Here is a 13247-nt window from a genome sequence, read left to right as displayed (position 1 = left end):
CGCTGGGTTCTCCGAGGGTTCACTCAGCGACCTGGTGTGGATTATGATGAAACCTTCAGTCCAGTCGTGAAGCCCGCTACGGTGCGCACGGTTCTCTCGCTTGCGCTCTCGCGCTCTTGGCCTGTGCACCAGCTGGACGTGAAGAATGCGTTTCTTCACGGCACTCTGTCAGAGACTGTCTACTGCTCTCAGCCAGCGGGATTTGTGGACTCGAATCGTCCGGATATGGTCTGCCGGCTCAACAAGTCTCTCTATGGTCTGAAGCAGGCTCCTCGGGCTTGGTACTCTCGGTTCGCCACGTTCTTGCTGACACTGGGGTTCACCAAGGCCAAGTCTGACACGTCTCTCTTCATCTACCGCCGTGGGGATGAGACTGCCTATCTGCTGCTCTACGTCGATGACATTGTGCTCACAGCTTCCAGTCAACGGTTGCTTCAGAGTGTCATCTCCTCTCTGCAGCAGGAGTTTGCTATGAAGGATCTCGGTCAGCTCCACCACTTCTTGGGCGTCACTGTTGAGCCTCGCTCGTCTGGTCTTCTCCTTCACCAGCGACAGTACGCACTCGATATTCTGGAGCGGGCTGGGACGACTGATGGCAAGCCTTGCTCCACTCCTGTCGACACTCAGGCGAAGCTGTCTGCTGATCTGGGTGATCCGGTGGGTGATCCTACTGCCTACCGGAGTCTGGCTGGCGCTTTGCAGTACCTCACCTTCACCAGGCCGGACCTCACCTACGCTGTCCAGCAGGTCTGTCTCCATATGCATGATCCCCGGGAGTCACACCTTGCTGCCCTGAAGCGTCTCCTCCGCTACGTCCGTGGCACAGTGGATCTCGGCCTGGTGCTTCACCGCTCGTCCTCTACTGAGCTGGTGGTCTACACCGACGCTGACTGGGCTGGCTGCCCGGACACTCGTCGCTCCACTTCCGGCTACGCCGTCTTTCTGAGCGGCAACCTAGTCTCCTGGCTGTCCAAGCGGCAGCCGGTTGTCTCCCGCTCCAGTGCTGAGGCGGAGTACCGGGCTGTCGCTAACGGCGTGGCGGAGACGTCCTGGCTACGACAGCTCTTGGCGAAGCTCCACAGCCCGCTCGCCAAAAGCACGCTCGTCTACTGCGACAACGTCAGCGCCGTGTATCTCTCCACCAACCCCGTCCAGCATCAGCGGACGAAGCATGTGGAGATCGATCTGCACTTCGTGCGCGACAGAGTCGCCATTGGCGATGTTCGGGTACTCCATGTCCCGACTACCTCCCAGTTTGCTGACATCTTCACCAAGGGACTGCCCTCCTCAACCTTCTCACAGTTTCGCTCCAGCCTCAACGTAGCCGGTGGCTAGTTGTGGCTGCGGGGGGGGGGGGGGGGGGTATTAGCCTTTTATACTCTCTTCTTGTCCAGTCTTGAACACCGCTGCGCCGGTTGTTCAGACTCCGGGGGGGTGTTGGCTTTCTTGTTGTCCAGTCTTGAACACCGCTGTGCCGATAGTTCAGACTGCGGGGGGGGGGGGGTGTTGATATATATTGAGCCCATGTGTATAGAGGCCCAAGTATATGTATTATATATACCCACCCTTCTAGGGTTGGAGATATACATCTATTATTCTCTCCATCATTGAGGATGCTTTTTTGGATGAAAATATAATGACTTATACATGGATTAAATAGCTAGTGTTCTTCCTCTTGTTACACATATAACTTAAGGACAGACAGGAAAGAATACAAAGCAGGACAGAACTTCCTTCTAAAGAAAAGTTGAAGAAATGAATAAAACCTTATATCAGCAAACTATCATTAGTGAATATTGTTCCAATATTGTACATGATGAGCATATTTTACTTCATATATGTAGAAGAAAGAGCCAAAAGGAACAGACACATCGCATTAGTCTGCCAAATCGTGCTAGGTTTACCTTGACACACTCTAAAATGGTTGCCCTGTGCCTCTGCACTGCTTGCGTGTCTACAGCAATGGCCTTCATAAGCATGTTCAGGGCAACATATCTGAAAAGGCAGTATATACAGTAAGATGTTTTTTGTGATGAGAGATGAGAAAACACTTTATACTATTAAAACATAGTTATGTGCCTTGTCCATTCTTGCTGTCTATAGAATAGCACTGTAATCGCCAAGCCTTACAATAATGCTCATATTCTCTGAGTAAAAGAAAAATGCTCATATTCTACAGGAACAGGTCAAGACCAAAAACTTTCCCATCAAACCACAGTAAGTAATAATTAAGTAAATGACCACTTTCACCCTTTTGGCCTATATTTAAAAAAAAAATAGTTCACCATATTAGATGGCTTAAGCAAGAGTAAATTTACCTTATGTTATTATCACGGTTGGACAAAAATCTACCCAAAATATTGATTGCCAACACACGTAAGCCACTAGTAGCTTCGATGCCCATTATGGTCTCAACACATTCATATAAAATAGCATTTCCAGCATTCTTATTTGACTCGGTTTTCGTTGAAACCTGTAAAAGAAAACCAAGTATTTAGAATGCTAAGTGCAAAGATAACCATGAAAATGTACAAATTATAGTAGGAAATCAACATTCCTATGACAATTTTTTTAGAATCTAACACGCAAACAGCAGTAATTCACTGAGCAAGCTCTAGATGAAACAGCATCACTTCGAAATTAACAATTACGAATTACTCAGGATAGTGCTACTAGGAGTTCATATTGTTATAGTTGTATAATATTGTAATACATGAGTTGTGGTGATTATTCAAAGAAAATGGCTCTGGTAGTTGTGTAAGTTAAAATGGAAGATGAACAAATCACCTGAGCAAGTATATCATTAATGTACTCACTGCAATCTGCATCTCCTTGACCCAGTGTCCGCATGAGTTTAAGGACTCGGATATGTAGGAACGGATCTGTAATGCCAGCAACATCGTATTCAGGAGCATATGAACTGTTGGAGACGTCTCTCAGTATTCGAACCAAACCTTCAAGGCAGTTCTGCAACAAGAAGCCTCTGTCAGTACATTTATAGCCACAAATAAACATGCAAGTTCACAATGATCTTCATGGTATCATCCAACAACAATGTCAAAAATCATCTACGAGGCAGAACAAAAGAAAAAAATTACTTTTGTTGCGGATCCAGCATAGGGAATGGTTGCATACAAAAAAAACCGGTCACATTATTATAGGAATGTTTATGATGGAATTTGTGTTAAGGTAACAGGACATGAATGATCCAAATCAGCAAGGACTAGGTTTGAGATCTATGCATCCTGATGTGATATGCGAGGGCAGTACAGGTGTTAGCGTTGACTATCAAGTCATCTGATTAAAAGAGTGAACGACCTAGGAGGAACTAGGTCCCATTGTAAATAAGAAGAAATAAGCACCGAGTCGAAGAGGATTCACACCTAGGTGGTGCATGTTTATACTACACAACAACTCTCTACAGTGACAATGTTTCTTTGCGAACAGCTGCCAACTAGAAGGCCGGTCTATTACATCTGCACACGCGCTTTCAACACAACACACACATGCCACCTTACTGGCAAAGCCTACATCAAACATTGATCAGGTGTGCCATTGAATAACAAAGAACTACCACGGTTGCACCACATTGTTTTCTAACTAATATTACTAATGATTTTATTGCTCACAGGCCATTTGAGATAGATAACGGAAATTAACAGACAACATTTATCAAAAGGCTACAGTGTTTTCCTAGAAATCAGTGTAGGGGTAGCTCAGAATGTGTAATCTATTGAGGCAAGTAAAGAGAAGGAATGGCTAATCAACATCTAGCATTTCATAGATGGTAAAAGGAGAAATACATAAAAATGTCAAACTTATTTAAAGGTGATGGGCACTTGAAAGTTGAAATACATAAAAATGTCAAGCTTATTTAAAGGTGACGGACACGTGAAAGGAGAAATACATAAAAATGTCAAGCTTATTTAAAGGCGATGGACACGTGGCATGTCTCATCATAGAATAAAAGATCATGCCAGGTTTCCAAAAGTGAAATGATGGGTCAATTAGATTTTAGACTAAGGATACAACTTGAAATTCTTTGAACACTGTTTCTTTCACTGATGTGAATGAAAATAAGAATGGTTGCGTTTCTCAGGCCTATTAATATGCAAAACATGCAAGGATAAACAGTATATGCAAATGAGTAATGGGAAATAAATAGCTGTTGCTATCTAACTTCAAGACTGCATGCATTATGTGTGTAGATAACTCTCCAGTGGAATGCATTGTACCTTCCTCAAGTACTCCAATGCTTCAGTGCTAGCTTTGCAGAGTTCAGTGCAAAGCTGAACAGCAGATATCAGAACTCCGTGATGTTTTTCCTTCAGTAATGATGCAGCAGCACTCATGAAATTTTCTGCTAAGTCTGGAACTTTTCGTACAATCCTTATAGAGCATAAGGCGGCCTACAAAATAGCAAGAGCTAGACAATCAACAAGGTTGCTCTACAGTATACATTTCACAAGCTAACCAAAAAGGATAAATACTAGTGAAGTATGAAATGCCAAGTTGGGAAAATGCTCAGGAGTAAGCTATGAGACGACGACAGCAAGAATACCCTAAAAGAAAATAACGGCTGTTCATCACAAATTTATTGGCGCTAATATTTATTATCTAAATGAGTATGATTTGCAGCACTATCACTTACCGCTTACCTCTAAAGAACAGTGTCAGTAGTTTTATGAGCTAAATAGTGAAATAGCAAACAATTATCCTGGTCCTGGAAGCATCTTAATAGCTAACTCTTTCATATGTAGAATTATAAGGAGAGTTACACTTGGATTGGGAGTATGGTCAAAGTGCTCAAACAGACTTTGCTAGGGGTTAAACTATCATGTAAAAAGTGTGTACCTTCTTCTTCGTATTAGGGTCCCTATTTTGCAACAGCCTCTCCACTTCAGGTGCCAGATCACGCGCCATTTCAGCAGAACATATGTTGCCAAGAGCACAGAGTGCAAGCCCCACGATGAACTGGTTCGAGTGGTTAAGATCTCTGCCCACGTTAAGTAGTACCAAATACTCTAGTATCAGCATATAAATCAGAAATGGCGCAAAACAGCATCAGCAAACACAAAAATGGTAGGCGCAGGCTTGGCGGATACTGCTTGAGGGAGTTGGTGACGAGCATAAGGACCTCCTGCCGCTCGTCGAGCAGCAGCATGAGCCCGAGGTAGCCGATGCGCTTCTCGGGGAAGCCCGCGGCGGCGATGAGCTTGAGGCACTCCATCTGGCCGAAGTGGGTGGGGTAGCCGAGCATGTGGATGAACATGAGCTTGGCCATGTTCCGGTGCCGGTAGTCCTGGTCGCCCTCGCTGATGGCGGCCCGTATCGCGGCGCACTCCCGCCGCACCACCGCGCGCTCCTCCGCGGCCGTCTTGCACGCGCGTATCGCGCGTATCATGTCCCTGCGTAAGCAACGCCCACGCCGGCCCGGTCACACCACGAGCAGATCGGAGAGGGGGAGGGAGGGCGCGGTGTGGGAGAGGACGACGACTCACCGGAGGCGGGTGCCGGAGGAGAAGGGGTTGATGGCGAGGTCCATGGAGAAGTCCTCGACGATCCTCTCGACGGAATCCAGGGCGGGGCGGCGGGGGGATCTCACCGCCGCGGGGGCGGCGTCGGCCGGGCGGATCTGGGGGCGGGCGGCGGTGACGGTGGTGGTGGTGGTGGTGGGAATTGCGAAGAGGGCCCTGCTTTGCGTTTCGGTTTTGTTTAGTTGAGTCCATGGGGATCAGTGGGGTCATTTGGGATCTGATCTGGCCCTGCTGACCTTACTGACGCGAAAATCACAGGATGTGTTTTTTTAAAAAAACGGTTTGGGCTCTGGAATGTGGATTTGGGAGCATAAAAATTACAGAAATAAATTTGTTTCACATGATATCATTACACGATAGTAAATGTTAAATGCATTCCTCTTATTAGTACAGTCATTAAAATTGACCATACTGGCTCCACGAAGTTAAAAAAAAAAGGTAATCCGGAACTTTTACAGTAAGCTTTTTATGGTTTTTATAAAGACAGCTTTTTACGGTCTCACCTTTGAGTGGAACAGCCAGCCTTCGTCTAAGCCCAGCATATTGGTATTCCTGAAGGTCTGGAGCCTGAACCTTTCAAAAAAGTTTTCTGCTCTCAAGTTGGTTCGGACTCCAGAAAACTCACTGGTAATCAAAGGAACAAGTCGCTAACAAATCACGCGTAATGTGACCAGAATTAAGCTTGTTTGCTCTTTAAATCAGTAACTACCATGGTCTGAACTTCAGGAACGAATTGAAAGTGGAGCATCCAGAATCATTGACAGGTATTTACTTATTGCAACGGGATGATTTAATTGCTCAAGAACAAGTTGCAGTTATTACATGACTATGGGTTTGGTAGGCAGCTAGAAAAAAAACATTGTTCTCCAAAAGCATATAAACATCAACGCGAAAAAACATCAACGCGAAAAAACACAAAAGCAAAGCTTGTCCAACGTCTATGGATTGGTAGGCAGCATCCACAACGCTAGCTTGGACACCGGAGCTCCATCCAGGTCCTGCATCGTCGTCGTCCCGTCCTTGACGTTGAACACCAGCAGGCGCCTCGTCCCCGCGTACGCCACGTAGACGCAGTCCGCCTCCAGCCCGCACTCCGCCGCCGGGCGCGAGGCGCCGAAGTACCACGGCGCCAGCAGGAACGCCCTGCCGCCGATGTCCCCGGCCTCGCGCCACTCCTGCCGCGAGAAGTCCATCCGGTGCACGAGGACCCCGCGGATCACATTGGGGTCGCTGAGCGACGTCAGGGAGACCATGAAGAGCTCCTGCCCGGACTCGACCAGGAACACTTTCTGGCACCCGAAGGGCAGCTCGATGGCGTCACGGATGGCGATGGAGCGGAACGCCGGCGCGGGACTGAACTCGAGCACGCCGAGCTCGTCGAGGCCGCCGTTGAAGTAGAACCTGCCGTTGCAAGCTGCAATCAGGGCCGGCTCAACATATTTTAGGGCCCTAGGACATAAGGATACTATGGGCCCTTTATTAGACTAAAAAGTTGTTTGCATTTGCAAAATCATAAAGCATATAATGCTAGTAACATATACTCAATTCTTGAAAAACAGTGTCCATATTAGAAACTAAAGGAGCACAAAATGTGACTAGTGTGATTACCTCAAACAAGAATAAATTGTAACAATTCCATCAAAAATATTGTTTCTGTGGTTCAAAAAAACTCCTTTGGAAATTATCAGTGCAAAGTCATTAAGGATAATATTGAGGTGAGAGCTCTAAATATTCACTAATGTTATATTCCCTCTATTCTAAATTATTACTTTTTTGCATTTTTAGATACAGTCTTTGCTATGCATCTAATTTACACAAAGTTATATCTAGATGTGTAGTAAAAGTTATAGATATAGAAAAGTCAAAACTAATTTTTAGGTCTCTATGGGGGATGGGAATGAAATTAATTATCACTATCACTTATGGACTGATTGAAAAACAAAGGGAAGAAGTGAGAAGATTGCGGACTGTGTGAGCCACCTGATGACCTGATCCAGGACAGGATCCAGGACTAGGGCGTTCATGAGGAACGGAACAGCAGCACACGGTCACCTTGCTGGTGAATCGGAGCACCAACGACCACAACAAGTGCAGCAAGAGGCAATCGTCAAGACTAATTGTTTCTCTGATCCGATTTGATCTTGTGAAGAACGCCAACATGCAGCAGGCAACAATCGCCAAGACGCCACTAAACATTATTTCAATTTCAGCGTCCGTTCACGCTTGCTAGGTCGCGCAGTTGACGTTTCGCTATTTTGCCCTTACGCTGCTAGGCCTCGGTGCTGCTCTGCATGTACATGAGATTGGGCCCCTTTCCAGCCGGGGCCCTAGGCGGTCACCCCTCCCGCCTAGGCCCAGAGCCGGGCCTGGCTGCAATCGAGCATATGACTAGTTTTTCCTTGCAACCTTCGCCCAGGTCAGGTAAATCTTGAGTTTCGATGTCGTACTCGTATTTCACCCACTCGTCGTCGTCGCCGCCGCCGCCGATGCGTGTAATCACCCGTGGCCAACGAGGAATCGAAGGCGTGAGAAATCAACCGCGCAAGATAGTTGGGGCGGAACGAGGAAGGATTCCTCTTCCAGAATTTTTCTAATTCATTTGTTTGTTGGTTCTTCCCCACATGGGCACGGCTTATATCCAGTACAGAACGGCCTCGGGCCCGCACAGCTAAAAATAGTGTCGGTGTTCCGACCCGAGGGGCCTGAATCCCAACTAGTAAATGCTGCGTGTTTCCTTGTCCCAGATGATGACGCAAGAGGCAACACAGTAACGCACGATTTTATCCTGGTTCCGACCGCGGGGCCGTACGTCCAGCAAAGGGGGTGTGCGAGGGCACTGTATTATCTTGCAGCCGGAGTGCTTGTAGTAGGGGATACAAGCAAAGCGAGAGAGGGAGGGAAGCTCCCAAGTCTCTGCTAAGAGTGGAGTCGGTTGAGGTGAGTGCTCAGTAGTGCAGAGGCCTTTCTGAGGGAGAAAGACCGGAGAACCTGCTGCCCCTCATGCCTAAGAAAACCCACCTCCTCCTTTTATAGTCACAAGGAAGGGCGGTGCACATGAGTGGGGATATGGAAGTCATCGTTTCCCCTTAAATCGCGGGGTACTGTGGTCGAACACTGTAGAAAGTGTACTGTGGGAAGGCGGCGCGCGTCGTTGTCGTCCTGGGTTCCGCGAAGATTGCGCCGGTCGTCCTGCAGTGTCCCGGCGGTAGTAATGGCGTGGGACGGCCCCAGACCCCCTGGTCGGAGTGCGGGCGTGCACACTGGAAGGTCCAGGAGCGCGTGGAAGTCCCGGACCCCATAAGGGGGAGGTCCGGGGTCCCTGCCCGTGCGTGCAGAGTGTCCTTCTCGGAAGGACACGTGACATCGCCGGACCCCTTCCCCAGCGGGAGGTGAGTCCGGATGGTTGATGTCGGCAGAACAGTAACGGGGGCGGCGCCAACTTGTCTTGCCCCGCATTGAATGTCCACAGTGTTGCTACAGCGACCGGGGTGGCGGAGCGGTGACCGGGGTCAGCGGATGGGACGTCGGCCACATCCACCGCGGGAGCGGCGGTCTGGCGCCGCCCATCATTTGAGCCGTGGCGGAGTGGCTGGCCTTTAATGCCTTTGTACGGTGGTCGGTTGGGCGGTGGGGGCCGTTTGTCCCTTGTGCCGTGAGAGGGCCTCGAGCGAGGCGGAGATGAGTCACCTGCTCGAGGGCAGATCCGCTACCCTCGAGCGAGGCGGAGATGAGTCACCTGCTCGAGGGCAGATCCGCTACCCTCGAGCGAGGCGGAGATGAGTCACCTGCTCGAGGGCAGATCCGCTACCCTCGAGCGAGGCGGAGATCGGTCACCTGCTCAAGGGCAGATCCGCTACCCTCGAGCGAGGCGGAGATCGGTCACCTGCTCGAGGGCAGATCCGCTACCCTCGAGCTTGGCGGAGATCGGTCACCTGCTCGAGGGCAGATCCGCTACCCTCGAGCGAGGCGGAGATCGGGCACCTGCTCGAGGGCAGATCCGCTACCCTCGAGCGAGGCGGAGATCGGTCACCTGCTCGAGGGCAGATCCGCTACCCTCGAGCGAGGCGGAGATCGGTCACCTGCTCGAGGGCAGATCCGCTACCCTCGAGCGAGGCGGAGATCGGTCACCTGCTCGAGGGCAGATCCGCTACCCTCGAGCGAGGCGGAGATTGCCCAGCGGGCCCGAGAGGGACCCTCGAGCGAAGCGGAGATCGTTCTTTTGGTTCGAGGGGGATGGGAATGGGCCGCATGCTGGGCTTCTTTGAGTCCTTTCCTTTCTTTCGAATAGGAAGCAGGCCGTGGGCCTTCGTGGGCCCAGTTGCTTTAACAGGTGTTTGTGTCTTTTAAAGCGATCTTAGTACCCCAATTAGGGTGTCCCTAATTGTGGCACCCGACAGTAGCCCCCGAGGCTTTGGTCGAGTTAATGGATTCGGCCAAAGGGTGTTTCCGCGATTTCCCCCCTTGACGTGTTTAGTCAAAGTCGTGCACCTGCTGGGCGCGCCTGAGCGCGGGCCCGGCAGATGTGACAACACGCCGGTCGGGATAGTACACCCGTGGGGGGAGTACTTCGAGGCGCACGCCTCTTTGTTTGTTTGGGTAAAGGACAAGACGTGTCCGCGCACTGAGGGGGGCCAGGGCGACGGTGGCACCCGCTGCTTGGCAGCTGGTGCTCCCATCGTGCTGTCCCGTACGTAGGGCCTTGGCCCCAGCGTTCCTGGTTGCTTTACGGCGCGCCGTTCGAGGGCATCCGGCCTGGGCCGATGCTGCACCGCTTAGCATCCGGGGGCTCAGCTCCGCTTTATTTCGTTCGGTCGTGTCTCGGCGCAGGGACCGAGGACATCCTTTGCTCGTGGAGCGCCGCTTTGTCACGGGCGATACAAGCCTCCGCTCTTCGAAAAGCTCGAAGCTTTGTGCCCGGCGCATCTATAAATAGGGGTCGTGGGATTTCCCTTCTTCTCCAGCCTTCCGACTCTTTCTTCCTGCATTGCCTAAATCCTGTAATGTTTCCTTTGCCTTTTTGCGACCGGCCCCCAGATGGGGTGGCCTGGCTTTTTTAGGCTTTTGGCGCTAGAAGAATGCTTGCGAGCGGTTGGGGAAGACCGGAGTGGGCGTGCGCACCATCCCTCAGCTTCAGTGGGATCAGCAGAAGAGCATTGGGCCCGTGGGGTCCTGCTCCTGCGATGTCCCCTAGCCTGAAGGGGGATGGAGACGCCTGACCGGGGCGCTGGCGCCAGGTCCGGCGGCTGTTTTTCGCATCGTCCCCCCCGGCGACAAGGTTGCTCTCGGGGAGACGGTGCGGAGGGCGCTGTCCGCCAGCTTGACCCCCCGCGTGGTCTTCGGTGGAGGAGACGCTAGAAGAAGGCTTGCGAGGAGAGCGTCCCGCTGGACCCGTGAGGTCTGGGGGCCGCTTCTCGCATCCCTAGCAGCCTCGCCGCTGCGTCAGCTAGGGGCTTGGTGCCTTTCTTCGTCGCTCGCTCCTCCCCAAGACAGGGAAAATTGCCACGTAGGTGGCAATGTGTTTGTATCTTTCGATGGCTTCGCGCCGGTGACCCTTTGTAATCTTTACTTGCATTTGAGCAATAAAGTCTCCTTTCTCCTTTGCGGGGAGGATTACCGAGGGTATAGGGGTGTATAGAGAGTCACGACCCTCGAATATGTGTGAAGTCACCTTCGCGGGGGCGCGTCAGCGCACCCGCGGGTGTAGCCCCCGAGGCCTTGGAGGAGAGTTTGTGCTCGTCCAAGGGCTATAAACGTTGTCCCGCTGGGTAGCTCTACTGGGATGGCCGTCCAGCGTCTTTTTCAGCCGGCATCGGCACTTTTTCAGCCGGCCTCGGCACTCTTAGTGCTGGTATGGCGATCTGGCGTTCAGCTTTAGCCGTTAGGGGGACGTACGCTAATAGCGGTGGGTTCGGTTTACGCGTGGAGCTTCATAAGTGATGGCTGTCGATTTATTCGAGGGTGTGGTTTTGAACCGTGGTGTGCGAGGAGCCCCCGAGCCTAGGCCCGTGTGAAGGCGTTCAGGGGAAACCCTCGACTTCAATTACGACCCTCGTCGCCCTTCCGCAGGGAGGAGGGGTGAAGCGCACCATGCTACCCATGCCCGGGCCGCGAGCTATGGCTGCTTCAGTGAGCTATTAGCGGGTTGTTCAAGTGGACGTCCGTGCCCCGTTCGATAGGGGTCGGCTCGTGGTCCATAGACACGTCTCATAAAGCGCTCGCGAGGGTTCGCTAGGCGGGGCTCGAACCCATTCGGTAGGGTTCGAGGGCTCGATGCTCTCCCTCGATGGGATCCCCCTTCTAGGCACCCTCGACTGGCCTTGAACACTGCGTAGGATGTCTCGAACTCCGCGTTCGAGGGTAGCTTGTACGGCACATCCCTGCAGTCCCTGACTCTGGTGATCTGGGGCGCCTGTCGAACCCCCTGAAGGGCCAGGCTTTGACCCCCTAATCAGTAAGGCCTCGAAATGCGATTCCTTCGAGGGTAAAGAGACCCTATGAAGGAATATTCCGTCATGTTCTGAAAACGTCGCAGAGCCGCGAGCCACGCGCGCGGGTCTTCCGCCGGTAGCGGGCGACGTGGCCCGATTTGGGTGGCACAGCGTGGGCGCGCCTTTTCAGGCGTCCGCCTCGGGCAGACGGAGCGGCGTGGGCGGCGGCTGACGGATGGGATAACACAACAGTCGCGTCGCGCTCGCCGGTTACCGTGCCACATTTATCGCCGCGTGCGCGCGTGGGAAACTTCGCGGTCGTGGGGCCCACCCGTCAGTGATAGCAAAATCTACCGTATTGAATGCGGTAGATTTGGGCCGTGGCTGTGGGTGCGCCCCCCGTGGTAAATAAATACGGAGAAGAAAGGGATGTTTTGGGTTCACCTGGCCATTTGCCTTCGCCTTCGCCTTCTCCGCCTCCGTTGCTTTCCGAACCCGTAGCCAAGAGCGAGAAGGGGAAAGGAGAAAGCGGGAGAGAGAGACTTAGCCATTTCGGAGTCTTCCTTTTTCCATCCCCCCTCGACTCTCGGAGATGTCGGACATCCAGGAGCCCTTGCTATGGGGGAAGTCCTCCGCCACCGTCGCGGTGCTGGAGCAGCTGGTCGCCGAACGGCTGCTGCCGCGGAACTCCGACATGGGGGCGCCGGTGTGGATTTCCCCGTACCCGGACGAGTCTGAGCCGAAGCCCCCGCAGGGCTACGTCGTGAGCTTCGTGCGCCTCCACGAACAGGGCTTCGGCGTCCCCGCCAGCAAGTTTATGAGGGCGCTGTGCGAGTACTACGGAGTGGAGCTGCATAATTTCAGCCCCAACTCCATCTCGCAGGCGGCGGTCTTCGTCGCCGTCTGCGAGGGGTACCTCGGCATCGACGTCCACTGGGATCTCTGGATCCACCTGTTCCGCGGCGAGCTCTTCGTCGAGAACGCGCGGAACCAGCCAAGGCGGTTCACACGCGCCGGTGGCTTGACGCTCCACGTCCGCCCGAACCGGCGGAACCTTTACATCACAAGCAAGATGACGACAAACAACTCCGGGTGGAGCCGAGGGTGGTTCTACCTTCGAAACTTCAGCGGCGCGCTCCCGGCGTTTACTAACAAGGTTCTTCGGGAGCGTCCGGCGAAGTGGGACTGGGGGGTGTCGCCCCCAGCCCAACAAGCCAGGCTCGAGGGCCTCACCGATGCGCTGGGGCGTTTGGCGAGGAAGGGATTGATAGCGGTGGACGTC

General features: G+C 52.3%; 2 protein-coding genes across 4 annotated transcripts in view; both read right to left on the bottom strand.

The window, feature by feature from the left end:
* LOC120702729 (AP-1 complex subunit gamma-2-like) overlaps nucleotides 1–5711 on the bottom strand; it is a 31080-nt gene extending 25369 nt beyond the window's left edge. For 2 of the 3 annotated variants that reach the window (XM_039986653.1, XM_039986655.1), the window contains exons 1-7: nucleotides 5502–5691; nucleotides 5106–5408; nucleotides 4855–4996; nucleotides 4236–4409; nucleotides 2788–2967; nucleotides 2319–2473; nucleotides 1905–1995 (exon numbers count right to left, since the gene is read on the bottom strand). In XM_039986653.1, the coding sequence (XP_039842587.1) occupies nucleotides 1905–1995; nucleotides 2319–2473; nucleotides 2788–2967; nucleotides 4236–4409; nucleotides 4855–4996; nucleotides 5106–5408; nucleotides 5502–5545 (1089 nt within the window). In that variant the 5' untranslated portion in view covers nucleotides 5546–5691. Of the gene's footprint in view, nucleotides 1–1904; nucleotides 1996–2318; nucleotides 2474–2787; nucleotides 2968–4235; nucleotides 4410–4854; nucleotides 4997–5105; nucleotides 5409–5501 lie in introns of all 3 variants that reach the window. The other variant, XM_039986654.1, reaches the window with a different exon arrangement.
* Nucleotides 5712–6331: 620 nt separating this feature from the next.
* LOC120705012 lies at nucleotides 6332–8336 on the bottom strand. The gene has a single exon (XM_039989559.1). The coding sequence runs from the start codon at nucleotides 6788–6790 to the stop codon at nucleotides 6476–6478; it is 315 nt and encodes a 104-aa protein (XP_039845493.1). The 5' UTR covers nucleotides 6791–8336; the 3' UTR covers nucleotides 6332–6475.
* Between the last annotated feature and the right edge of the window lie 4911 nt (nucleotides 8337–13247).

The sequence above is a fragment of the Panicum virgatum genome, chromosome 4K (assembly GCF_016808335.1).
Source record: "Panicum virgatum strain AP13 chromosome 4K, P.virgatum_v5, whole genome shotgun sequence".
Taxonomy (NCBI): domain Eukaryota; kingdom Viridiplantae; phylum Streptophyta; class Magnoliopsida; order Poales; family Poaceae; genus Panicum; species Panicum virgatum.
Note: the sequence above shows the minus strand (reverse complement) of the source record. Positions and strands in the feature narration are given on the sequence as shown.

Coding starts and splice junctions, on each gene's coding strand:
- LOC120705012 (XM_039989559.1), bottom strand. CDS start 6,790: ATGGTCTCCCTGACGTCGCTCAGCGACCCCAATGTGATCCGCGGGGTC.